Here is a 27,218-nt window from a genome sequence, read left to right on the forward strand (position 1 = left end):
ACTATTGCCCTACTCAGACCCCTGCAGAAAAGTTAGCAAAGCCACACCCAGATGCAGAAAAGGTACATATACCAAGCTTTGGGGGGTTGTTTTGTTTTAACTCAGGAAAGGGCTTTTATTGTTTTTAACTCACTTCCTAGGAAGTTAATTTTTAAAACACTCTTATGGAGTCTGTCCATCCCTTGTGCTACATTCAGAAACAATGATGCCAGTCCAAACCCTCAGTGATGGGGTGAGCATGGGCAATGAAGCCGGGCCCACCTTGGAGCTCTGCGAGGGGGGAGCGTGTCCCTGAAACCCCTACCCTCCAAGGCCCCAGCACAGAGATGCTCAGGGAAAACCTGCTGATCCGTGAATGGCCTCCCATGAACTCTATAAAAAGTGTTCTTAAGAACAGTACCGAATTATCGTTTAAGCCCTGGGTTACAATGCCTTAGTGCAGAGGAGCAGGGAGACATGTGGACCCGGTGACAACTGGCCGCGTTCTGCTCAGAGCCTTAAATAAACATAGACGCTATATTACAGATGCACGTGCTGGTGCAAGACATGCTGTGTGCAGCAGACGGGCACGCACGGGCGTGCGTGCATGGAGAGGCGATGTACACCCACAGGCACAGACACACGCGAGATGCAGCCTTCCTCCAGCCCCACCTCCTTCCCTTCCGAACAGAGTTCTCCTGCAACAGGAGCCCTGTGAGGGTGACTGAAATCCCTTGTCTGGCCCATGTCTTCAGGGCAGGTATGTGAGTCCTGCTTCATTTTCCTTTGGGGGCCAGTCTCTTCAGCATTTGGTCAGTCAAGGCCAAGCCAGCAAGCCAGGCACTGATCCCAGAGAGAAGTCGGCTCCAGCTCTGAGCAGGTGGGATGACAACTGTTCTGGGGTGAGCCAGCGACAGAAGGCCCACCTCTCCGTGGCCCCCTGCCAGCGCGCACACCCCACCAGGGTTCCAGCTCTAGCGAGGCCTCCAACCTGGGCACTTGGTCCTTCATCATTGGAACGCGAGGGCAGCTTCCAGGACCAGATGGGGAGGCCGGTGCTGGATCGCAGCCTGGATTTCAGTTACTCCAGCATCTGCAAGGTCACAGCCCTGTGAGTCCAGGGCCCTCGGTCCATGTCAGCCCTGGTATCTCTGGCAGCCAGGGCTCTGGGGAGCCACGGGGGGAGGGAGGGAGGCGGGCAGGGAAGGCTGGTGTTCCTGGTTCGGGCCTCTGCTCAAAGCCTCACTCAGCCCATCCTCCAGAGTGTGAAACACAATCCGGGAAGGCCAGTCCAATCCACTTGGCTGCCAAGTGATGGTGGGTACGCTGGGAACCACCCAAAGCTGGAGGAAAGCTCGATACGTGTTCCCAGGCAGAGCTTTGCACCTACCTCCCCCATCAAGTTACCAAAAAAAAGATAACGAAAGAGGAACCTGGATTCTCCAATACTGGCCCCCGCCCCCGTGAGGCCCAGGAACACCCACCAAGGGCTCAGAGCCTCCACGTCAGTGTTCTCAGTAGACAAGAGCTCTGGCAGCGCCCCCCTGAGGAGGGCAGGGTACACCCCTCCTTGTGCAGGTGGCGGCTGAGCCACGCCCACCCGGCCTCTGCGGTGGTAGCAAACGAGGCTTCCACCTGTCATCTTGGTTTCCTGCCTCCTGCCCCTGGGCCTTGCCAACCAGCCGGTGAGGTTTCTAAGGCACCACGGGCACCCAGCTTCCCCAAAGAATGGGTCCCGCCAGGGAGAGCGAGGACGAAACAAAAGGCTTTGTGGGAGCCCTACCCCCCTCAAACCCCAGGTGACACACATTCCGATCCTGTCCCTGGACACGCACTTGTGGAGGTCATGCAGCACGACAGGGGAGGAGGGCCGGGAGAGGGGCCACAGTCCCCAGCCCCCTGCCCGCAGGGGCGGCTGTTGGCATGAGGGCAGTGGGCCTTTGGAGGCGCAGGATGAGCGTGCTGCCGGGCGGCCCTGGGCGCATGCAGGGGCTCAGGACGCAGCCTCATCTTCTTGGACGCCGGGGAGCTCCGGGCTTTTGCCTCCTTCACCACACCCATCCTTCCTGTTCAGGGGACACCAGAGGCAGAGGGACCTCAGGGGTCAGAACATCGCATGCACGAGGACACTCACAGGCATTTATATCCACATCTCTCAAATCCCCCCTCACCTCCTTTCTAAGCTCATCTCAGTCTCACTCTCCTGCATGGTGGTCCCTTGCTGGTTTCCTCACCCCTAGTCTCAGCCCACAACCCTCTGTGGCTCCCTACTGCCTGGAGACCAAGTCTAGATTTCCCAGCCAGGCTTCCGGAGCCTCTCCAGATCTGACCTTCCTGAGCTGACTTCCCTGCACCCTCAAGGACCAGCCAGGTCACAGGCCTTCTAGGTTGGCCTAGATCAGCCCCCATGGTCCTAGGTCGAAGGGCTTTGGTTTTGCATTTTCTTTTCTTTGTTCACAGGACAGATTCTACCTATCGGTCTCAGGATTCTGTCACATATTCAGTAGATTCCTGTATCTGCTTTTTTCCCCTAAGACCTTTTTTTTAAAAACATGATCAATGAGTGGATTTTGATACCTTTAAAAAGGATCAATCTCATTTAAATCTACTGTAGAGTTTCAACAATTATCCCGAAGCATAAAAAACAGAGACAATCAAGGACAAATGTTGGGACTCTGACGAGGTAAAACCTGCTTTTCAAAATTAAACTTGAGTCACAGAACTATAGAATGTTATAGCTGGGAAGTGTTAAGCCCAATCCCTTCACAGTCCAGATGAAGGAACTGACCTGTCTCCCCATTAACATGTCCACGAAAGGACAACGATTGCCTCGTTCAGGTGTACTCTTCATGCCCAGCCCTATGCCCAGCCCTGTGCCCTGCGTGGATGCGTCCCTGGCCTGTGACTGGCCCGAACCACCACTAGGGGGCGCCTAGTCACAGACACTGAGCTGGAGACCAGACGTCCAGGTTTGCGCCTCATGGTCCTAGTTCTGCCTGTTGTCCCCGGCATAGTTAGTAATAGCTTCCTCTTTCGCTCTCAAGAGTGGCTCCGTTTGGACGCAGAATATGTGGTCCCCTACACTATGCCCAATTCCAGCATCGCAGCCTGCAGATCTAAAAGAGCCCGGGGAACCCCTTCCCTAGGACTGGCCACCTCACAGAAGAGACAGGGAACAGGAAGTAAGCTTTGGACAGTCGAGGCCTCTCCCAGGCCCCAGAGCTCACCCCACTTAGGCCAGGGAGTCTGTCAAGAGGAGGGCAAGAGGTTGGTACGTGGACCTCCCTGGGTGCAAGCAACCTCTGGCAGGGAGCAGACACCAGCTTGTCCACTATGATGGGACCCCGTACGTCTGAAGAGAGTGGTCTCACACAGACGAAACCCACATCTGGGCCCCCGGACAGCACAAGTGAAACTGCTCCTTCCCCAGAGGCCGACGTACCTGGACGGCAGCCGCCGCTCACCTCCCAGGGGAGCACATCTCCTCCGCAGAGCGGGCTGGCTGGCACAGCCCCTCTGTCCCGCAGCTCCCTTCGCAGGCTAGAGGAAGGCGACCCAAGTCCCAGGACCACATTCTGGTCCAGGACCCCCTTACTGTTTTCTCTCTGCAGGTCTGTGCGCAAACTCCAGCAGGCCTTGTCAGCATCCCAAACTTTTATTTCAGTGGAAGAAGGTGGAAACGCTGAGGGCAAGGCTCACGGAGGTCTGGGGAACTGCTTTTCTGCCCTCCCCCAGGAGGTGGCGAATGTACCTGCCGGGCTCTGAGGCGGGAGCCGGCAGCACTGGGGGTTCCTCTTCCCTGGCCCAGCATCGTCGTCACCAGTCTGCCTGTCCTTACTCGCTGAACAAGCATTTACGAAGTGCTGACTGGGTGCACGGCCTCAGCAATGGCCGGATGTATAGCACAGGCCACTCAGGAAGGCAGCTGACCCACCCCGCCCCCGGACCAGGAAGAGTCAGCAGAAGTGTCCCTCCCTCCACACACAAACCAACCTTCTACAAAGAGGTCTGCCTGCAAACCTCGACTAGGCTGCCGTGGGCTGAGAACAGAGGTGCAGACAGGGCCCTGCTCTGAGGCCTGGCCGAGTCCCCAGGCTCAGCCTGCACAGCCTGGTGATGCTGAGAGTGAGGGGAGGGGCCCCAGCCCTCACCCCACCGCAGGGAGCACCCTGCAGGCCTCAGCCCACCAGTACTTACGACAATAAGCTTCCCGGGGCAGACATGGATCGCTCTTCCCTCCGCGCCTGGGGCTCAAACGGGTTCCCAAAGGAACGCTTTCTCAGCATGGACTTAACCAGGATCTGGGGAAGACACATCAGCGTGAGGAACACAGGCCCCCGGGTTCCCAGACGCACTGGCAGCCTCCACCCTGACTCCCGGACGGGGAGGCTGCTGGGTGGGCCCTGCTAAAGCTCCCTGTCCTTGGGCAGAGCAAGGAAGCGCATCCCAAGCAGAAGAAATGGCAAGAGCACGGAGGGGAGCTGGTTGAGGGTGAATTCTGGGAATGGCGAGGAGCCCGGTGCATCTGGTGCGTGGCGGGCACAGAGGCCAGGAGCAGACCAGGAAGGGTCTGGAATGCGAGGCTGAGGGCATGGGGAGTGCAATTAGGAAATGCCTTCTGGCTACACAGGAAGGATGGAGTCGAGAAGAGGCTGTCCCAGGGGCCAGAGAGGAGCTGTGCAGTGGCCTGGGGGGATGCCAGGAGGGGACAGGCTGCTGTGCCCTAGCTCTCTGACTGTCCCTCCTCCCGCTACAAGGACAGCTCCATCCTCCTGCCCACATGCACACAAATTCTCACACACCAGCATAGCATCGGGGCGCCTTTACTTCTTCCCTCCTTCCTTCTTCCTTCCAACAGAAAGTATTTATTGAGCGCCTACATATGCCAGACACTATTCGAGGCACAGGGACCACAACGAGACAAAAATTCTTGCCCTCATAGAGTTTATATTCTAGTTGCAGGGACAGGCAATAAATAAGACAGATCAGTAGAATGTATGTTAGTTAGTGGTAAGGGCTCAGAAGGAAAATATAAAACAAGGAAGGGGGATGAGGTATGACAAAGAGGAGGTTGGAATTTTCAATAAGGGGCTGGGAAGGTTCACTCACTTCTCACTGAGAAGGTGACTGTGGAGTGAAGACCTGGAGGGATGAGGAAGCGGCCCTGTGGACATCTGGGCCAGAGGACCCCAGGCGGAGGGAAGGGATGTTCAAAGGCACTGGGGCGGCAGGTTCCGTGGCATGTGGTTGGAGTGAACGGAGGGAGGAGAGGAGGTGGGCAGGGGAAAGGGGGGCAGGCAGGCCATGCAGGGTCTGCCAGGCAGTCAGGTGTGTGGCTCTTACTCTGAGCAACACGGAGGCCTGAGTGAGCAGGGTCTGAGCTGAGAAGGGACATGACCAGGTCCCTGGACCACCCTGGCTGCTGAGTTGGGTGTTAACTGTAGTGGGGGCAAGGGTGGAGGAAGGGCAGGGGGACAACCTGGGAGGCGAGTCCAGTGGTTTAGAAAAGAGAGTATGGTGGTTAAGACCAGGGAAGTGGCAGTAGGGACCCTATGGGAGCTGACAATTCCAGGGACCCCATACAGCCCTGGAGCTCTGTAGAGCACAGGATTTTAGCCCGCTGGCCCTACTGGACCCAGTAGGGAGGCATGAAGTGCACAGGCCAGACCCCATGCCAGGCACGGGCCCCAGTTCGCTCTCCCGGCCTTGCGCTCACCCCGACTCACTGTGAAACCTCAGCGCAGGGCAAGCCATGGCTCTCAGTGTCCCCCCACAAAAAAACCCAGATGGCCATGAGGGCCAAGTTAATAACTCCCAACTGTTAACGTGGGAGCTGTCCAGAGGAGGATGCGAACAGCTGAAACATGAGAGGAAAGCGGAGGGAGCACATGGGTGGTGTCTGCCTGACACGCGGGGGCCCCGGGACCACGTCTCCAAATCAAAGGCACGCTAGGCCTTTTCCCTCTCACGTCCTTGGCACCTAGGCCAGTGCCTGGAAGATAGCAGAAGCTCAATAAACGTTAGGAAGGAAGAAAGGGAGGGAGGGAAGGAAGGAGGAAGGAAGGAAGGAAATGCTTCTCCGGTCGTGGTGAATGTGGACACTCAGTGAGGGCTGTATATTTAAACCATTCGCTCTCCTCACCACACCTCCTGGTCTCCCCACCACGAGGCTGAATAATGTGACCTTGTTCCTGTGGGCCTCTAGCGGAACAGTGGCCTCAAGGGCCCAGCATCGGGGCTGGCCAACCAGGAAGCCCTCTGCCCCCCACAGGGCCCAGCACAGAGCTAGTCTCAGGCGGCAGCCATGCCCACCCCCCAGGCCCTCCCAGGAGTCGGTGCCTCCCCCCCCCCATCCTCTTACCACTGTGGTCCAGCTGGGGATGAGCCTGACTGAGTTCTTCACCTCCTCCTCCGTCACCTCTACCACAGTGCAATGCTCCTCCTCCGAGGGAAGGGGTTCCTCCCCATTCTTGGTCACCCAGGGATGCGACTGCAGAGCAGAGGGCAGGGAGGGTCAGGGCCACAGGCGACAGACATCGGCAAGCGAGGGACCTAGGCATCCCACCCGCAGTCGCCTTGAGGGTCCAAAGCCCAAAAACCCCAAACCCCAACCCAATACACAGATGTCCCCAGTGTAAGGCTCCCCAGAAGGGGAAACTGAGGCCTGTTTTCTGTGGCCCAGCCCAGCCCAGCACCTCTGGTTCCCCAACCTTGATGTCTGGCACCCCAATTCTTGTTTCAGGGTTCTTGTCTAGCATCTTCAGGATTAAGTCCTTGAGCTCTTCGCTGACCCTTGGCCTAAAGAAGGGGAAGGAAGGAGACGAGGGAGAGACAGCTGATGGTCCTTTGCTTCCCACCTCTGCATTCCACCCTGCTCCAGGCTTCCCTGATCAGTGCACACCAGGGCAGAGACACCGCCGACCCCCCTTCTCAGAGAGCAGGAGGGACACCCCCAAAGGCACCAGGGTGGAAGGAGAAAGCTCCAGAACAAGCGTATGGATATCCTTCTCCCCTGAGTACGAAGTAAAGCATTCTCCCTCAGGGGGCAGAGGTCACAGACGTAAACGGGGTCCCATGGGTGCTGGACACCCCCTGGGAGGCAGAGGTGGCAAGGATAATGCGAGAAGAGTCGCTTTATGGGACCCCCAAGAGGCCTTCGCCCCCACTCACCATCTTATCTTCTCCTCCGCCTGGGAGGCGGCCAGGGAAGATACCCATTTGACAGAGGAGGAAACCGAGGCTCACCGCCACCCAGAAGAGGGAGGGCAGGGGTGAGACTCAGGGGGAGGAGAGCAGGACTCAGCCCCGCATCAGCTTCGACGGTCTCTGCTTAAACTTCAGGCTTCGTTGCTACTTAAATTCTTGGGAGAAGGAACCTACTCTCAGGGCTATGACCTTGGCTCCCTCTGCTGTCCTAGATACTTAATCCCTGGGGGTCAGGGGGGGGGCGGAAAGGCTGGGAGACAAGCAGTCACGTGAAAGGGGAGGAAGCCACTGCTGTAGGGATGGTGGCAGGGAGCGGGGAGCTGGCGGCAGGTGAACAGGTGGGGGGACCCAGGGGTCTTTGAATGCCCGGGCCAGGGCGTGCCTCTTCCTGCGGGCTTTGGGAAGCCTTGGAAAAACTTTCAGCAGGCGGCGTGGTGAGATCTGTTGCGCTTCATCAGGGTCACTCTGGCCTGACTGCAGTAGCTGGACAAGGCAGAGGCCTGAACTAGGCAGGGGGTGCCGTTGGCAACGGAACCGGGAGAAATGTAAGAGGTGGACTGAGCACGGCTTGGGGCCAAACAGGAAGTGGGTGCGAGGGGCAGGGACCCCGAGGACAACTCCCAGGGTGGTTTCTGACCTGGGCACTCTGCGCAGATGGTAAAAGGGCCCTGAAAAGTGAGGCGCTAGGGGACTCAGGCTGGCTGCCATGGTAGCTGGCATCATAATCGGGAGAACCGTGGATGGGTGGGGAGGCCTCTCCAAACAGTCCTTCTGGGCTCAGAGACCTCAGTCACAAAGGAAGGGGCAAGGGGGAGGGAGTGGCTTCAAATCCCAGACCCACTGAGCCTCCACTTTTCCATCTGTGAAACGGGGGAGTGCACTGGCATCATGAAGCCCCCCCACCCGTGTGGAGAAGGTGGAGGTTCCCCGCGGGTGCAGGATCTGCATGGGGTTGATGTCACTGACCTCCTGGAGGCCTTCAGTGAAGAAGCAGGATGAATGTGTGACCTGAGGTCATCCCTGCCCCACTCCCAGCCTCAGAGTTCCCATCTGTTCAATGAGATCCAACCCAGATGTCTGAGACCCCGCTCATATGTCCCTCCATTTGCTCCCAGGGAGCAGCACCCCAACCTCTAGATCTGCAGGCTGGGGTGGGGCCCGGAAAGGACAAAAGCTCTGCTAAAACCCAGACACGCCTCCCTGGGGGTGGGCGGGGCCCGTGGTGGACAACTCACTCCTCCGGGAACACGATGGCCTCATTCTTGATCTTGCGGTGCAGGGCCAGGATGAAATCATCGATGAATGGGCACTGCGGTGGGGAGAGACAAAGGATGCGGCGCCCAGCACCTCAGCTCGCTGGGGGCAGCTCCGGGCTCCTCGTGAGCTGGGGGGGACCTCGTCTAACTTGTGCAGGTCCTAGCCCACAGGAGATGCTCAACAAACGTGGACTGAACGAATGAGTGCATGACAACCACTCGCAGCAAGGCCTGCACTGCCAGGGCCTGAAGTTTGGGAACATGTTCCCTGAGATTCCCCCCTGTGCCTCAGCACGGTCCCTGGAGTGGGAGCGCGTGCGGACGGGGATCTCGGCACGTCAAGGTTGGGTGTCCGGCCTGACTTAGAGCAGAGGTCAAGGACAATTTGTTGAATGAATGAATGAGTGAGTGAATATGTGAATGAATGAATGGCACCATCTACACCTCCCTTGGGATGTCTGCTGTCCCAGGACTCCTGCACATGAATCCATCCCCCCAAGGGGACAAGAGGAGAACAGAAAAGTCCCTTTTCCTTCCGTCTTCTCTGAGCTGGGTGGGCTCTTTCAAAAGTCACTTTACTTAAGGACACAAAGGCAGGGCCTGCATCTGTCATGCATCCTGACCCATGGTGCCCAGCCCATGGTGCCAGGGCTGCCCCACCTCTGCCAGCCCACCCAGCACTCACCTTCCCGTAGACAAAGCAGTACAGCGTGATCCCTGTGGCCCACACGTCCAAGGCCTAGAAAGAAACAGCTCATATCAGTCCCCCAAAAGGAACTGACACCCCTTGATCACCCAGCTTCAGTGGGCCATGGGAGAGGGCAAGTGGGGAACCTCCTTCCTCAGTCATGTATTCACTCAACAAACACTCCCAGGCCCCTGTTCCATGCTGGACCCTGTGCTGAGCACTGCGGACACAGGGACAGCCAGACCAGGGCCCTTGCTGTCAAGGGTTTCCAAGTCTCCTTGGAATGGGCCCAAACCAGACATGTTTCCAACTCAACAGGTACAAAACCCCCTTCATCTACAGGGTCGCATTTGCTGTACGCACGACACAGATGCACCCCAGAAACGACAGTATATGTTGAACTTGTACTCGCTAAACCAGCTCTGGCTTCGAGAAGTCATCCCTCTTCCTGATGATCCACTGGAAAAGCCACCATCCACCTTCTTTCTGACACCAGAACAGCCCCTGGCCCTCAGCTACCTCCACAGCCCCTTGGGGCTTCCCTGCACCCTTGAATGTGCCCTGTCTCTACAGGCTCCTCCTCTGGAACCCCACCTCCTCTCCTAGTATCCACTTTCTCTCTTATGTGAATGATTCTCAAATCTCTGCCTACGTATTCCTGCCACAGATGCCTCATCTGAATCCGATCAGGGAACACCAGACAAATGCAAACTGACATCATTCTACAAAATAACAGGCCTGTTCTCTTCAAAAATGTCAAGGTCAAGCCACTTTTCCAGATTAAAGGACCCCAAAGAGATGTGACAAGTGAATGCAGTGACTGACCCTGAATCAGATCCCAGACCAGAAAAAGAAAAGGCATTAAAGGACAGTATGGGGACAACCGATGAAATCTGAACAAGGTCGATAAGGTAACAGTCTTTTAGCGATGATAAATGTCCTAACTTTGATAACTGTACTGAGGTTATGTAAGAGAATGTCCTTGTTATCAGAAAATACCTCCAGAAGTATTCAGTGATAAAGGGGCAAAATGTCTCCAACTTCTATAAATATACGGAGAGACAGTGAAAAGGTAAATGGAACAAAATGTCAATAATTGGTGAATCTGAATAAAAGATATAGGGGAGTTTTTTGTATTATTCTTGCAATTTTTCTGTAAATTTGGAATTATATTAAAAGTTAAAAAAAAAAATCTCTGTCTACAGCCGTCTCCTGAGCTCCACACTCACACACGTGTCCAAGTGCCTCTCAACCATTTCCTCCATGGCAGAACCACAGTGGGGCAGCCAGTACTTCACAGGTAGAGCAGGATGTGCCGGGGGACACACAGAACCACAGTCCCTGCTCAGAAACCTTTGCCACTGCCTCTGTCACTTAGGACAAAGCCCAGACCCTTAGGACTTCCAGACCCTTTAAACTCTGTCCAAACCCCGCTGTGCCCCTCAGTTCCCTTGTATGTTCTCTGGGCTCAAATTCTCCCCATTCTTCAAGGCCTAGTTCAAAGGCTGGCATATCCAAGAAGTCAGGGGAAGCTCTGATGTCCCCCCAGACACGAGCTCTCCTGCCCTTGCACCATGACCAGAAGGGCAGGGAGCTGGGCCATCCAGGCTCCGTGTGTTCCACAGCCCAGCCCAGAACTCAGCACAGAGCAGCTGGCGGGAAGTATCTACAGGGAAGACTTGGGGCCGTTTTGCTGGAGGACGAGAGGAGGCCCAAGTTCGGCGAGTTTGTCGGACTCCAGAAGGAGGCAAACATGACGGAGGGGACCATGTTCGGTCCCTCCTGAGACATGAGGACCCTGGCACCCTCAGGTTGGAAATGGGACCCCGTGGCACGTACCCCCACCCCTCCACCTGAACCCCAACCCAGCCCGGGTCCTGGGAGCCACCTTCCCACTGAAGCTCTGGCCGGACTCAGAAATGGCCTCGGGGGCCATGAACGCTGGGGTCCCGGCCGTGCTGGACAGCCGAGCGTCGTTCCCCTCAAACTGGTTGCTGACGCCGAAGTCGGCGATCTTCACGTGCCCGTCGTCCCCCAGGAGCAGGTTGGATGGCTTGATGTCCCTGTGGATGATCTTCTGGTAGTGCACTGCAGAGAGAGGCAGCTCGAGCGCTGGCCTGGGGCCCTGCCGCCCAGACCCCCCACCTGCTCTTGCCTGGCCGTGGAGGCTGCCTCAAACTCCAGGAGAGAAGGAGCGGGGACTTCCTGTCCCCTGCACACATTCATCTCTTGAGGATCTAGGGCCCCCTGCTCAGCTATGCAGTGAAGACACTAACCTAGGCTGTTAGTAACAGAGCCGGGACTGGACTCTTAGGAATCTTTGGACCCCAAGACCAGTGCTCTCTCCATGGCAGTCAAGGCATCTGCCACTGAGGGTGGACGTCAGAGGAAACTGGGGGAAGGGGTCCTCCGTAGGCCATCCCTGGCCCTCCCATGTGAGTGTTGTCTACAGGCTTGAAGCCCATCAAAATCTTTCCCCAGTTCCATCCCCCGCACCCAGCCTGTCACAGCTGTCCCTGTTCCTCGGACTGAGGGTGGGATTGTGGGGTATCCTGCAGAGGTATCACCTCAGCCCTAGGGACTCTGGGCTGATGAGGTTTTGGAGAGGGAGGGCACCCCAAGCCTTGGGACTGCCGGGATGAACGTGGCCGGGGTAAGGGTCGGCCCTCTCTAGTAGGCTGAGCGCCCACTCTGCTTCCTGGGTCCAGCACTGCTGGGAAGAGACGGGCAGCTCAGGCTGAGATGACCAGCAATGTCCCAGCAGAGAAAAGGCACTGACCTCATCCCACAGCCATCCACTTATGGGCTCCCTGCTCAACAAATACATTCCCCTGGACCAACAGACCCCAGGGTGTTGGAGAGGAGGGAAGGGAATGGGAAGGAGGGAAGGGGAGGGGGAAGGAGAAGGAGAGGAAGGCTGGGGGCAGGGGGAGTGAACATCATATATTGATAAGAATAACAACAGGACCCATGGCCCTACAGCGACTGCCTCCTATGTGCCAGGTACACACAAAGCATGTGACACACACCCATCAGAACACAGACGTTCAGGAGGCTGTGAATTGGACCATGGAAAGTGGGCTCAGATTCTTATCACAAACCCTGGCATCGCCCTTGAACTCCCAGCTCTTTATCCACATGGGTATCCCACAGACATCTCAACATACACCTCAGTATTTGTCAATCACATACTTAATTGAGAACTTGACTTCTCTTGTCTGCAACCCCCGCCCCGCCTAAACACACACACACACAGCACCACCAAACAAACAGAACAGAAAAGCTCTGCTCCTCTTCTAGTCTTTCCCATTTAGTTAATGGCCATATTATCAGCTGCTCAGGCCAAAAGCCTCAACTCCTCTCTCCTTCAGACCCCACATCCAATGCATCAGCAAGTTCTATGGACTGGACCTCTGAGATATATTCCAGATGCGACTGCTTCTCCTACCTGCATGGCTGCACTTGCCCCGTCTGTAAGAATCAGGCCTGAGCCTCCCCGACCACAGGGCCTTCCCCGGGCAGCCTCAGCTCTCCCTTCTGGGGGCCAGAATCACAAAGTGGGTCTTCAGCACCGGGTGCCACCATTTGTCTGCCTGTCCAGTCCCTGCTGCTGACCAGTTCACTCCAGAAAGCCCTTCATCATGGTTAGCTGGGTCCTGATGAGGCTTTACCCAAGAGCCAGATGGGATTAGCTTGTTTTTTCTGTTTTTTTTTTTTGCAAGGAGAGAGGATGGGAGACAACAGGCCCGGGACAAGAAGTGGGTGGAAGCCAAGCTGGTACGGGGTTGTGTCTGCTGCCGACCACACCAGGGTGAAGTGCCCCCCTTCTCACGCCTCTAGGCCCTTGTTAGGGACTTTCTGCAAAGCCCTTCCCTCGCTGTGCCTCAGTTTCCCCATAGGTACAAAGACATCATTAAAATGAAGGCACTGGAGTGCCTCAGATGAGATAAAGACGTTCACTGCAGGTCAAACCTCAGCTGGTCCTCACCTGCTCCCCTAGGGAGAGAATATGCTTCTGATAAACCAAGCTGAGATTTCAGAGGGATGGCCTGTGCCCCACTCCCCAAACCAGGACAGAACCCTAGCTGCCTGCGGGCCCTCTTCTCCCCATGACCAGTTAGTCACCCACTGCTGCCCACCTCACCTCGTTCACATTTGCTCCCCGCTGCCGCTGCCCTAATCCAGGCCTCACCATCTGTCAGTTGGGCTATAGAACCAGCCTCCTCCCTGACCAGCTGGTGGCCTCTTGTCCTCCATCCAGCCACCATACGCTGCCAGACAGAGCTTTCCAAGACACAAATCCTGTCACTCCCCTCCCCTGCTCAAAGCCCTCAGGGGCTCACAAGGCTCACAGGATAAAGTCATGAAAGTCCTCTATGGAGGCATTCCCAGCCCTCGCGGTGCAGCCTGGACAGTGTTTACAGCATCATCTTTCCCTATCCCTGGCTCCCAGGTTGGACTTAACCAAATTGAACTTCTCCCCAGTCTCAAATAGTACTCCCCTCCGTGCCGCTGTCATGCAGTTCTCTCCGCCTGGTGTACTCCCTCCCACCATGCCTCAAACTAGCCAACGAACTCCTACTCATCTTTCAGGACCCTACTCATAAGTGGCCTCCTCCAGGAAGCCACCCCTGGTCCCTTAGTGCTCTGACAGCCCCTGTGCCTCCCCAGCCTTGGCAGGCACTGCTTAGGTTCCCGTCCCTCCCACTAGGCTGCGAGATCGTTGAGATCACTTCTGGGTCTTTGGCCAGTGCCCCCACCTGGCACTTAGTAGATACTCGTAAATGGATAAATGAATGAATAAATGAATTCCACAGATAGAGGCTAAACGAACATTCTCCCTTCTGAGCTCTCATCACCTTAGGGCCCCTCACAGTAAACGGACTCTGCTACCACCCACTGGCCCCATACCAGGACAGACTCCTCCTCGAGCCGCTGGACATAAATTCCTTCCCACAGCTCTTGAGGTCCAGTGGAGAGGCTAAGCTTGGCTAAGAATTCAGCGGAGGTGAGATACACGCTGAACGTCCGAGGCGCTGGCCGACGCGGTGACGACCAGGCGCCAAGGACCTGGCGCATGCCCAGTGAAGTCTGCCGCCACCCTACCTGTTCGGGAAGTTTCGGCCCCGCCCACAGGCCCATTTCCCCACCCCCAGCTAAAGATGATTGGTAGATCAGCACTGACTGACAGGAACTGCTCAGAGTCTGCTCAGCCTGGGCTCCGTCTCCTCTTGTGTCCCCTCCACTCCCCCCGGGTCTCCAGCCTCAGGGGGGCAGGCAGCCCCTTACTCACAGTACTCAAGACCCAGGATGATGTCCCTCAGGTAGAGACGAGCTTGCTCCTCGGGGAAGGGCTTGTCGCAGGGCACTTCCATGACCGGCCTATGGGGAGGGCGGGGAGGAGGGATGTTTCGCCGGAATCAGGATGAGTAAAGGCAGATGTCAGGTGGAGGCGAACAGGGACTGGGCCATACAGACCCCTCAGGACCTTTTGGGAGCCCTCTATGCTCGAACGTGTCCCTAAAACCCCAGATAGTAGCTTCTTCTCCCATATAATGAAAATTTGAAAACAGGCATAGACGCAAATATCCCTTTTCAATCACTACAATTTCAAATTACCTTTATCTTAATTTCTGATTGGCTTGGTATTCCTTCTTCTAAGTACTTAATTATCTATAATCAAACAGTTGTGAAGATGCCATTTAGGGCAGTGTTTTCAAACTGTAGGTCCAGGACCAAGAAGGTCATGAAATCAATTTAGTGGATGCCTACTGCTTTTTTTTTTTTTTCCTAATGAAGTAGAATATATCAGAGTATATCACACGTAATACACTGTTTTATAAAACTTTGGTTTCAATTACAGATATGGATGGCAATGTAAAACTTGTATTTCTTACTTTGAATGGAGGTCAAAAATGCTGAAAGCCCCTGAGTCTTAAAAGGACATCACTCCCTGCCCCTTCCCCAAATTGGTCTTTAGGTAGCCTCCCAGGCAGAGAGACAAGTCACAGCCTGTATTCAGGCCTTGGCAGTGAGGGCCCCCAGTCCACCCAGCCCCGTGCCCTTTACTGCATGTCTGCTGTTCTTCACATACCCTGAGAAGGTCAGACAAGGCAAACATGAGTTACAACCCTAGATTTCATCAGTGACTTGCTGTGTGACTTTGGGCAAGCCACTTACCCTCTCTGAACCTCAGCTTCCCTTCTTGTAAATGGGAGTGAATGGCATCCCAGCCACCCAACTCACAAACTTGTAAAACTGAAAGAACTCTTTGTGATTTGAATACAGATGAGAGTTGAGTTCCATCTCTATACTTTTGCTGGAGAAATATTCCTTTCTTCTCTCTCTTCTCCATCAAAATCTTCTTTCCAGTTCTTCAAGTCCTGGCTCAAAACCCACCCCCTCTTCCTGAGGCCTCCCTGGCTATTCCAGTCTCACTGACCCCACCGGCCTTCAAAGAATCATCCTCTTGGTCTCTCGTTCTGCCCCCACTCCCCAACCCAGACCACAGCTCCCTAAGGACAGAGGCTGGACCTCTTTTTTTTGCTAGAGTAGCTGACCCCAGGACTAGGGATACAGGGAAGGAAAGGAAGACTTGACCTGCCTGATCGGGATGGGGAACTCACCCCTTTCTCAGGAGGTCAAACACTGAAAGAAAAGAGAAGAAAAGAAGAGTAGGTAAGGTGCAGCCAGGCTGAAAAAACAGCCGATGCCAAGGTTCCTCCCTGTTCTGGAGGGTGGGAGAGGGGGCAGGCATCCAGGCATACTTGAGGGAGGGATAGGACAGGGGTCCCAGGGTATCAGAGGAAGTAAATGAGCGTGGGTCGACTATGGACCTGCCTCACTAGACTCCCAGGTGCCGAGTGAGGACCATCAACATAGACCCCTTTTATAGGGGGGAAATGGAACCTCAGAGAAGGGGCAGGAATTTTCCTACAGGTCATAGCAGATAGGCAGGTAGGAGAGGGAGTGGAGGCTAAAGACTTGGCCTCTGATTCCTAAGCCAGTGTTCCTTCTGGCCATTCCCTGAGAGCTGCTAAGCCCAGCCCTGGATCGAGCACCAAGGCCTTAAGTAATGACAACAGCATACTATTACTAATAATAGCTAATGTGTCTTGTATATAATAACTCATTTTCTTCTCACATCAGCACTAGGAGGTAGATACCATTATTATCCCCATTTTACAGGTGAGGAAACTGAGGCACAGAGTTATCAGATAGGGTCTGGGAACCCACATCACATAGCCTACTTCCTGTATCTATCTGATCCACCATCTCTCCGATCAGTGGAGTGGGGGGGCTTGGGAATATTTGTTGAATCTAACTGGATATTCTGAGCCTGGCTCAGCAGTGCTGGGCAAGAGAATCTGGGCCTTGAGAACATGTGTTTCCTCCCTGCCCCCAGGAGGTCAGTGCGTTGCACACAGCCCATCTAAATGTCAAGTGTGTCTCCGGGGAGCACTCAGACCCACCGGGGTAAGCTGCTTTGGGGATGAGCTGGGTCACTCACCCAAATAGAGATTGTCCTCAGCTGGGTCATCCAGGACCTGGTGAGAGGGAGCACACATGAGGGTGAGTCTTGGGGAGTTATGGGGTGGGCATCCCAGGCTGTCTCGTCCTCACCAGCCCTAGGACCCCTAGTGTGCTCCACAGCCACCCTGGACGATGCAGCAGGAACTCTGCAGGCACCAGGCAGATGAGGCCTCAGGAATCGCGGGCCCCGACCTGGGTTCACCACATGGCACCCAGCCCCTCTTCCCCTCCTGCCATAATGGGGGCTCACTTCTTGCCTCTGGGGCAGCTCGTCCCCCTCCATGAGAACTTGAGAACATCCCAGACCAGCCTGAGCTGACCCCAGAAGCCTCCCGGCAGCCCCCACTCCAATTCTGGCCCTGCCCTTGGCATATTTCCCTCAGCGGGATCGCTGGGTCCGTGCCAAGTGCCCCCTGCACCAGAGGCTACTCCACAGGCCTCACTGGCTCACCACCTACCTCGATCAGCTTGACCACATTCACGTGGTCCAGCTTCTTCAGGATGGCGATCTCCTGGTACACCCGCTCCAGGGGCAGCAGCTGCTTGGCTGGTCCTGCCTGGGCAGCCTGGGTCCCTCTAGGGGGAGGGCGACCTGTGACCAGGAAGGGGAGTCCAGCCAGTTGCAGAAGGCTGGGCCTCACCACGGCCCTGCGACCAGCCTCAAGCAAGAATCTTGCAAGACCATGGCCTTGGCCTCAAACCCCCAAGCACAGTCCCACCACCAGGCCTTTGCTCATTTTCTCCCTGCCTACCCCCAGTCCTAACAAAAACTAGCCTCCGAGGTCTCCTCCTCCTCTGCCCCCAGGCCAGGAGCTCCCAAGCCCAGGACCAGACAGATACGTACGTGGAAAGCCATACTGCTTCAGTAACTTCTTCTTGGAAAGAACTTTCATTGCCTGAGGAGGGAGGGGCAGACATGTCACTTGTGTGAAGCCACCAGGGGTTAGAACAGGCTGGTTACATGTGGACTGAGGTCCAGAAAGGCACATGAGCATCTGTCACTGGCACTGAGGATATGGACTGCCTGCAGTTATGCTGGGTTAGGAGGGAGCCATATCTGAACCTAGGCCTCACCCCTCTTCCCCCCAACAAGCCTTTCTAGAGCTCTCCCCTTAGAGGCATCCAGCCTCTGCTTGCATATCCCCAGGGTCAAGAAGCTCATTTCCGAGAATTCCCTGGTGGTCCAGTGGTTAAGAATCTGCCTTCCGATGCAGGGGACGTGGGTTCGATCCCTGGTCAGAGAACTAAGATCCTACATGCCGCGGGGCAATGAAGCCCACGCGCCACAACTAAAGAGCCTGCATGCAGCAACTAGAGGGAGCTCACTCTGTTCACAGGCAGCCTTGTCCTCTGTCTTAGCACAGCCTCTGCCCACCCTCCCAGCCTCCTAGGGCCCAGCTTGGAGGGGCCCTAGACTCACATAGTGAGTCTATCCCCAGACTCACATAGTGCCTGTCTTCACTTTCGTTGTAGGCCAGCCTCACCACGCCGTAGGCACCCTGCAGATAGGCACAGGTCAGCCCCCGCTGGACAGGACAGCCTCCCCCAGGACTAGCCCAGGAGAAGGGGAGCCTGAACAGCTCCAGCCCCCTCCCCCCGCTTCCCATCTCCACCCCTGCCACCAGTGGGCATAAATTTCAGGCGGGCAGGGAGAGGGCTCCTATGCCCTGGTCACTGCCCCTGCCGGGCTCAACACAGCTCTATGCCTTCCCCAGTCCCTTCCATCAAAAACTCTGGGGAGGGGACTTCCCTGGTGGCGCAGTGGTTAAGAATCCACCTGCCAATGCAGGGGACATAGGTTCGAGCGCTGGTCTGGGAAGATCCCATGTGCCATGGAGCAACTAAGCCCGTGTGCCACAACTACTGAGCCTGTGCTCTAGAGCCCGTGTTCCACATTAAGAGAAACCACCGCAATGAGAAGCCCGCACACCATGACGAAGAGTAGCCCCCGCTCACCGCAACTAGAGAAAGCCCGCGCACAGCAACGAAGACCCAACACAGCCAAAAACAAATAAATAAATAAATTTATATTAAAAAAAAAACCTCTAGGGAGTCAGGAATCAGGAGTCATCGCCCACCCCCCACCCCAGGTGTTTCCTATAGAGGACAAAACTTTCCTCACTTCCAGGCTGGGACCTTCTTGGCCCAGCCTCACATTCCCAGAGGAGGAGAGGGGATTTTGCCAAGCAGAGGATCTGGACAGGCTGCCTCTGCAAATCCCCCAGACAAGTTCCCACTGCTCCTGGCCTGCCCCCAGGCCTACCTTGCCAATCTCACTCTGCAGCTTGTACTGGTTCAGCTGCACACAGTCCTGGTGGGGGAAAGAGAGAGGACATCAGGTAAAGCTTGATCCAGAAGCAGCACTGCTCCCACTCCAGGAGCACGTCCAGGGCCCCATCCTGGCCCCAGGCCCCTTGCTCCCAGACCCTGGGTCTCACCCACCTTTCAAGTTTACATAGGCAAGTGAGGTAGTGCCAATGCCAAAAGTGAAGCCGAAAGTGACAAGACTTGGAGAATGTTTGAAAACATGAATGGTGAAGCATGCCTATGCTTTGCTCCCTAGGAAGTGGTGGAAAAATGCACTGATTCCTACCTGGATGCTGGGGGCTGGGAGACCCTGATGGGAGAAACCCATGAGCAAGTATTTCCAGAAGCAGCTGAATGAGGAGACTGCATGGACAAGAAAGAGGAGGAGAGCCTTGGGGACAGGAGACCAGAGCCCTGGCTCAGGCGTGAAAAGCTCAGCTTCTGAAGCCTGTAGATTGCTCAGTACTTGGGTTCCCTTTCAGATCTAAGTGGCAAGGACGGAGCCCAGAGGCTGGAAGCCTGCTGGCAGCTCCTAAGTCAGAGCAGACTCTAAGAGGCAGGATTAGAGGTGGAAGGTTCAAGCTGGGGAAGACTTGGGGGACAGGAGGACGCACTGTCTATCTTCAAATCTCTAAGAGGACTTCTTGGGGGAATAAGGGAGGGACCTATTTCCTAGGCCTGGACTGGGGGTGGGAATGGTGAGACTTACAGGAGGCAGCAACTGGCTCAGATGAAGCTCCCCTGGGTGGGAAGAGACCATGTAGTGAGGTAGTGAGCTCCTCAGCTCTGGGGGTATGCAAACCAAAGGCTAGACAGCTGTGTGGCAGGGATAGGAACAGCAAAGGGTCTTCACTGAGGACTACTGAAAAGCTCGTGGGCACCCCCTAGCTCTGCCCCACCAACCTCTGCGTCCGAGATGGCCACATGGTGGGACTCGATGGTGGGCCTGCGCCATGCCCGTGGGGAGATGTGGCTGGCAGGCCCTGTGGCGTAAGGTGCAGCCTGGGCCTCCAGGCAGCTCCCCGCTGGCCGCTCCTGCAGGGAGAACTTCCTAGCCGAGAGGCCGGGCCGGGCGGCGGGGCATCTTGAAGTACCACCGGGGATCACGGAGGCAGCTCTGGCCCGTGGTGAAGGGTCCACACAGTTCCTGGTGGGCTCTGGGCTGCCATCCGTCTCCTCCAAGTGGGCCACATCCATGGCTGCCACTCGCTCCACCAACTCTGCCCGAGGGTCCTGGCAGCAGACCGCCGGGCCCCCCTCCATTGCCACAGTCAGCGGGTTCCTCTGTGCAGCCTTATTGGGAACCTGAGAAAAGAGGGCAGAGAAGCCTTCAATCCCGGCCACAGAGCAAGGAGGTCAGATTTCCAGGCCCTTCTCCCATCGTAGCCACAAACTGTGAGTCCCACCTCCATGTCTTTACCTGGCCTGTTCCCTCTGCCTGGGTTGCCAGCATCCAAACTCAAGTCTCCCTACTAACTAAAGGAATTCCAGGAACTCATCTGGCTCTGCTGCACACCAGCCCTCTAGACCTCAGTGTCCGCATCTGTAAAACAGGCACAGTCACATCAGCCTTCCTGGCTTCACAGGGAAGCAGGGAGAATCTGATATTCTGGAGTCAGGACAGACAGACATGGGCAGAACACTGGAGGCCCAGCAGTACTGGGAGAAACAGAGCCCCAGGTCAGCTCAGGCCCCCATCCAGCAGACAGCGCAGTGACTCACAGCCCCACCCCCTGACAACAGAGCATTCCAATGCTGCTGCTGTGGCCGCCTGGAAGCTGATCCAGGCCCCCCCTCCACCCCTCACTGCCTCCAGGAAGACTTCCCTGGGTCTCCAGCCTCTCCCACCCATCTCACTTCCTCCAGGAGACCCTCCAGGGCCACGGGGCAAGTCTCCCATTCCTTTCTTCCCTGCCCTAGCAGAGCCGGCAACCCAGGACAGGGTCCATTAGAGGAGGAGGCTGCTACTTTGGTGACCGTGAAGAGAGACTTCACTGCACTTATTTCTCCTGGTTTTTCCTTCCAGTTTATTCATGTGGCTAAAATGTTCCCCACATCTGTTCAGGCTGAGATGCTCCCCCTGGCCTGGCCTTATATCCACACTGGCCCTATTGCAGTCTGAGCCTCCAGGCCAAGGACTAACTCCAGCTTGAACCCCGAACCAACCTCCAACCTCCAGCCCCAGACCTCACACTCAACTACAGCTCTGGGCTGAACCCTGACCCAGGGCTGAACCCTGATACTCAGGCTGGGACTCCATTTCTGCCCCAGGCTGAGCACTGGCCCCACCCCACTCGATGCCCCTCCCCTTTCCTGGACCAGACTCAGTATCTTCTCAGGAAAAGGAAGTAAATGGACTCCTGACCCTCTGCCCTTCCTGTCTGGCGGTAACTTGTGCTGTCACCACACAACAATTTTGAGAACGTGGTCTCCGTTACACCCCTTATTCCCCCATCACCTTGCTTTGACAGATGTCAAGGAGGCGGGGTTCACTGGAGTCCACTGGCCACAGAGGAGCCTGGGCTGGGTTCCAGTCCTGCCGGCCAACCTGCTGTAGGCCCTGGGCAGCTCCTTCCTGACTCTGAGCCTCAGTCTCCCCATCTGTACCACAGATGCAGGACCTTCCCAGATTCCTAAGGCCACAGCAAAACTTGGAGATGGATTGTGGGTAAGGGTGTGGTCCAGACCCCCTGTGCCTGGCACACAGTGTATTGTATGAGTAGAAGCCTGGTGGAGCTGATGTTGGCATGCAGAAAGGAAGGGAGAAGGGAATTTAGACTGGCAACAGGAAAAGACATGGACACTGGACCTGAAGGAGTGAGGGGAGTGGGGGTTGGTGAGGCTAGAGCATCAGGGAGGCCTCCCTGGAGAAGGTGAGAGTGGCAAGTAGGAGTAGAACATCGGGGAGGACTCTCTGAAGTAGGTGAGGAAGGGAGTAGGGCTGGAGCATCATGGAGGCCTCCTTGGAGGAGGTGGAATGGAATTAGAGCATCAGGGAGGCTTTGGGAACCAGATGGTTGCAGGAAGGAAGAAGCCAAGGCTAAAGGGAGCCCTACAAGCCTGGCCCACCCTGTAGGTGGCTCACCCTGCCGCCCCTCCCCCTCACTCTGTAGGCCCTTTTTCTCCCACCAGAATATAAACTCCACAGGTTAGGGCTCTTGTCTGCCTCGTCTCCATAAGATTACTGGCATCAGCAGCAGTGCCTGGCACAGAGAAACAGTAAATATTTTTTGAATGAACGAGTAGTTGCCATAGTGATCATTACAGTCCTGGCCCCATTAGACAGATGGAACAGCAGAGAGGGGGAAGGAGACCCCAGGGAGCCTAAGGCAAGCCCATGGCAGGGAACAAATGGCAGTGTGCGGACCTCCTGTCCTCTTGTCCACAGCAGTGACCGAGGGGACTGAGAGTCACCCCAGGCAGAGGCCACAGGCTGCCCTAGCCCATCAAGTTTGCATAGGATTTCCCTGAGGCTGTTACCCCAGCCACAGGCCATCCTCCTTCAACTCTCTTTCCCTCTTTTCTCAGATTGGGAAAGTAGGGCCCAGCAAGGTCACACAGCAGGTCAGGGCAGAGCCTTCCTGCTCCAGTTTGAGGCCCTGTTACCTGGTTGAGGACCCAGGCTCTGAAGCCAGGCTGCCAGGCTACGCTCCTTCCTGGCCATGTGCCCGTGGGCAGGTGACTGCGCTCTGTGCCTGGGTTTTCCCCATCTGCAGAATGAGGTTAACAGCAGTATCACCCGCCCGCGGGGCTGTGAAAAGGAGTGAACACCCTTCCCGGGCTCAGAACCAGGCCTGCCACTGACGAAGCCCCGTAAAACGGAGTTGTGCTGCCGTTGTTGTGATTGCCTGGGACACGTGGTGGCCCAGATGGATGCGCAGGCGGCACAAGGCAGCTGTGAGGGCTGACGTCAGGCCCTCCGCCCTCCCTCCCGCCTGGATCAAATTCAGGTGACTAAGCAGGTCTGTGCAGGAGGCGCCCTGGGGAGGCCCCAGGTTCCTGCCTCGTGTCCAGGAGACAGGGCCGTGTGTCCGCGTGAGAGAGTATGTGTAAGCAGGGCTGTAGGCTCGGGGTGACAGAGTGTGTGTGTGTGTGTGTGTGTGTGGCCGGGGGCAGTGGAACGCACACAGGAGGGCATCTGCACGGAAACAAGACTCTATGGGTGTGGCCTATACTTGCGGATAAGTGTGTTCATGTACACTGTGTGCCTTTAGGTCTTTGTGTATGTGTGTCCCAGAATGGGGGGTGGGGCCTGCGCCCCTCGGGGCCACAGCAATGTGATCCCACAGCATCAAGTTTGAACTTCCCACATGGTCAACAGTCTACCAGCCTGGGGCTGCTTGCTGGCCTGGGCTGTGTGTCTTGGGCAGGACCCACCCCTCTCTGGAGGCTCACCCAGGGGGTCTCTCAAGGCCCTCTCTAAGCTGAGGCCTCCGTGCACACTACATATAAACTGACTCAGCAGGTGGCTAGGAGCCACATGGGCAAATAGAAGGACAGACAGGCTGGCACCCAGGCCCAGGACAGAGCAAGGACTCCTATGGGCGTGGGGAGCCTCCCAGGGACCAGCCTGGTCCTGCAGCCGAGAATGGCCAGGCTCAGGCCCTCGCTCACTGAAAAATGCTACCCGAGTCTGTCCTCCCAGCCTGTGACTGTGCTGTCTGGACGGGTCACTGAACTCCTCGGGGCCTCAGCTTGCTCATCTGTGAACTGCACAGAGAGCCACCATCATGCCGCCTTCAGGGCTACGGGAGGAAATGGATGAGACTGTGAACGTTGAAGAGGATGGTGCCTGAGCGACGTGGAGCTGGGATGAGTCTGTGGCACGGCCACCGAGAGCGAGCCCTGATGTACGTGCAAAGCGCAGCCCCATATCTGCCCCCCGCTCCCAGGTGGCCTGGCACATTACCCCCTCAGGCTTCTCCTCCCAGGCTACGTCCCTCATGCACAGGTGTCTGGCTATTCCCAAGGGATGCAGACCCTGGCTCCAGACCCTGCTTGGCCAGGCCTCCCCCTCAGGATGTGCCTCATCACCTGGGTCCCTCGGAGGAGGCCCAGCGCAGGACAGAGCAGGGGTATCCTGCTCTCATCCACACTGGTTCAAGCAGCCTCTCCTGGGATGACTTCAGGTACCAGTCAGGCCTCACCCTGAGTTCTGGAAGGCTGCTGGGAACCTCAGGGCAAGGTTGAGCAGGGGTCCCGCTATCATCTAGGCAAGACAAGCTGTGGCCCTGGCTGGCAGAGGGCAGGCCAGAAGGGAAAGCTGTAAGGAGGTGGTCCAGTCACCCGGGCCAGACACAGAAAGTGGCCTTGACATCACTGGGCTGCCTCACAGGAGCCATGTTTATGCTCCTGACAAATGTCTGGATGGCCCTGGCAACGGTGGCCTCTGTGGCTCCCGCCCCCGCCCAGGATGACTCAGTCCCCTCGAGGGAGGCCCAGGCGTCTGTCATGCTCGAGGACGCCTGCTGTGAGGACGCGCCCCCGCCCCCCCATTCCCAGGGAGGCCCCAGGCGCCGAGATGGGCTCTGTGCCTGATTCCGCACGGCAGCCCTCAGCACATCCTGAGCGCCCTTGGCTGAGAGTCTCCAGGCCTCCCCTCTCCCTCTGCCCCCGCATCCTCCAGAGCAGGTCTGCGCCTCCTCCCCTCCGTGTTCCCTGGCAGCTCGGTTCCAAGAGGCTCCAGTTCAACTCAGCATTTCCCTGAGTCTGCGCTTCCTCCTCTGTCCCCATTGCTGAGACGAGTGCCCCCCCCCACAGTTCTCCCAGCCCAGAAACCCAGGAGCCCTCCTTATCAGCCATCTTTTCCCTTTTGCCCATCCTTATCCCCCCTAACCCCACACTTACTCTCCACTCTGGCTGCAAGTCCCAAACTGCAGACTCTGTTCTGCTGCCAGGCCTTTGTCCAAGCTGTGCCTTCTGCCAGAACACACCTCCCTCTCCTTTGCTGCTGGAGGGCAGTTCAGACATCTCCTTCCTGATCTCCCCACTGCTGTGCTGGATGAGGTCACCGAGCCCAACTCCTTAAAAAGTCCACACGCAGACCTCCACTTTCCTTCCCCCCTGTTTCCGCCACACAGGTCACCCGCCTCCAGGCTCACACCCCAACCCCACCACACCCCATCCTCCAGACCAGTTGCTAGAGGGAATATTCCTAACATGCAAATTTGGTCTCAGTTCTTCCAGACCTGGCCTTCCGGGATCTTGGAATCTGGAGGACAGGAGAGCAGGAGACCTAGACTCAGACTGGGGCTCACAGGCTAGGGAGCAGCCAGGGACACAGACTTCTGGGACGCAAACCCAGGGTCATTCATTCATGCAAGAAAAACTCATTGAGCACCTGCTGTATATGCCCAGGCACTGTGCTAGTTCCCAGGAAATAAAGCAGCGAACCAAAAAGACAAAGTCCCTGCTCTGATGAAGTTTAATTTCTAGTGGGGCAAGAAGCAACAAACAAGAAAGCCAGGAATTAATAGATGGTATGTCAAACAGTACATGCTATGGAGAAGAAATACAATCGTGTCAAGCGGAATCAAGAGTGAGGCACTGGGGGGTGCTATTTATACAGGGCGATCAGGAAAGGCCTTTCTGATGCAGGATTTGAGCAGAATCTGAAGGAAGTGAGGGAGCGAACTGTGTGGATATCTGGGGAGGGCATTTTAGGCACAGCAACCGCAAAGGCTGTGAGGTGAGACGGTGCTTGCACTGTCTGAGGAACAGCAAGGAGGCCGATGTCACCAGAGTGGGGTATCCACGTGTGAGAGGTACCTGATGGCAAGCAGAGTTACACCTGGATGACAAGGCCCAGTCATTCACTGTGCCTGGCCTCACGGATGGCTTCCTGGAGGAGGTGGCATTTAAGCGCTTTCATGATTGCTGAGTACGGGTTTCAGAGGAGAGGATAGAAGTTCACACTGTGCATGACAGAGAGCCACTTCCTGGCTGGGGCTCAGGGCTTGGCTTTGGGGGTCTTTTTGGACAGAGACCAGGAGGACTCGAAAGCCAGAGGAAGGTTTTGAGTAGGGGAGTGACTCGATTTGGATGAGGTTTTAAAAAATCATCCCTCTGCCTTCTGTGGGGACTGAGGGTAAGAGGCCAAGGAAGGGGCAGGAGTCCCCAGAGTCTGTGGGCCTAGGACACGGTCTGGCACACGGTGGGTGCTCAGTCTGTATGCACTGAAGGAAGGAGTGGGGGCTGTGAGGGCAGTCGGTGCACCCTCAAGAACACAAGCTGTGTGCTCCTCCCACTTCCCGGCCCACTTGACAGATATACAGCCCCATACAAGCCCACCGAGGCACAGTCCTGTGACCTGGGACACAGCCTTCTCTACACACCCCTGCACCCTCAAGATACACACACACACACACACACACACACACGCACACCCCACTCCCGGAGCAGGCACACGCCGATATCCGCGTGACCCGCCCGCACACACCACTCCATCCTGTAATGCACACAGGCACACTCCTGTGCCCACGTGACACACGCACACCCGCCTCCAAACACCACACACAGGTCCCTGTGCACGTGTGCACCCTCCGAGCCACCAGTTCTGTGCCTGTCGGGCCGCCGAAACCGCAGCATCCACCTCCGCCGCCCTCCTCCACCCCCCGCCCCAACCAGGGAGGACTGCGCAGCTAAAACCACTCGAGTCGCATCTGTCCCATTCATCCCCCCGCCCCAGCTCCAGCACGAAGACTCGGAGGTGGGCAGTGTGGGAGGAGCGCTCCGCGCAGATCCACACGTGGGTTCACCTGTCTGGGCCCACTCCGCATAGACACGGCCTCCCACCAAGAGCTGGGGCTGGGGTAGTACGCCAGGTATGGACGCGGTCCCGCAGACCAGAGCTGGGAGAGGGACGCAGACGGCGGGGCGCCCTCATAGATGCGGTCCCGGATGCCGGCGCAGACAGAAGCAGGCTCCGGGAGGCACCTAATAGACTGGGCCCCGCAGACCGAAGGGGGAGGATCCCCGCATGGACTAGTTCTCGGCTGTCCTCGCAGACCATCCTTCTCGCCTGCAGGCTCCGAGCAGACGTTCAGGCGTTCGTCCCCTCCCGCTCCCCCGCCCCCTCCCAGCCGATCCCTACCTCGGTGCCCAGCGAGATTCTCCGCGGCCCTGAGGACGGCCAGGCTCGCTCCCGCGGCGCGCATCCCGCCCCGCCCGCCTATCCAGGGCCGAGATCACGGAGCTCAGACCGCCGGCCCCTGGGCTCCAAGCGGCGCTCGCTCCCCAGCCAGCCGCCG

The 27,218-nt window shown here is 56.8% G+C and overlaps 1 protein-coding gene across 4 annotated transcripts; it reads right to left on the reverse strand.

The window, feature by feature from the left end:
• Nucleotides 1-27,218, reverse strand: CAMKK1 (calcium/calmodulin dependent protein kinase kinase 1). 4 transcript variants are annotated; one of them, XR_009560295.1, is made up of 18 exons: nucleotides 27,062-27,213; nucleotides 20,390-20,512; nucleotides 19,873-20,274; nucleotides 18,926-18,973; nucleotides 18,108-18,161; nucleotides 17,507-17,558; nucleotides 17,121-17,254; nucleotides 16,640-16,676; nucleotides 15,756-15,777; nucleotides 14,423-14,511; nucleotides 11,018-11,217; nucleotides 9,127-9,180; nucleotides 8,421-8,494; nucleotides 6,690-6,777; nucleotides 6,341-6,469; nucleotides 4,177-4,280; nucleotides 1,815-2,045; nucleotides 1-1,072 (listed from the first exon to the last, which is right to left on the reverse strand). XR_009560295.1 is itself a non-coding variant. In XM_060290293.1 (17 exons), exons 2-17 carry the CDS (start codon nucleotides 20,420-20,422, stop codon nucleotides 1,057-1,059), a joined length of 1,536 nt encoding a protein of 511 aa, XP_060146276.1. In that variant the 5' UTR covers nucleotides 20,423-20,512; nucleotides 27,062-27,214; the 3' UTR covers nucleotides 1-1,056. The 4 variants fall into 4 exon arrangements, 3 of the variants coding, with proteins under 3 accessions (XP_060146276.1, XP_030717611.1, XP_030717612.1); XM_060290293.1 differs by lacking the exon at nucleotides 1,815-2,045 and having other exon boundaries at nucleotides 27,062-27,214; XM_030861751.2 differs by having other exon boundaries at nucleotides 1-2,045.

The sequence above is a fragment of the Globicephala melas genome, chromosome 20, assembly GCF_963455315.2.
Source record: "Globicephala melas chromosome 20, mGloMel1.2, whole genome shotgun sequence".
NCBI lineage: Eukaryota > Metazoa > Chordata > Mammalia > Artiodactyla > Delphinidae > Globicephala > Globicephala melas.

Bases quoted from the DNA above. Each gene is read 5' to 3' on its own strand.
- CAMKK1 (XM_030861751.2), bottom strand. From the start codon at position 20,422: ATGCTGGCAACCCAGGCAGAGGGAACAGGCCAG. The intron at 20,275-20,389 runs GTAAAGACATGG...CTCTTTTCTCAG, and splicing joins AGGCAGAGGGAACAGGCCAG to GTTCCCAATAAGGCTGCACA. The intron at 9,181-11,017 runs GTGGCTCCCAGG...GTTTCTTTCTAG, and splicing joins GCCAGAGCTTCAGTGGGAAG to GCCTTGGACGTGTGGGCCAC.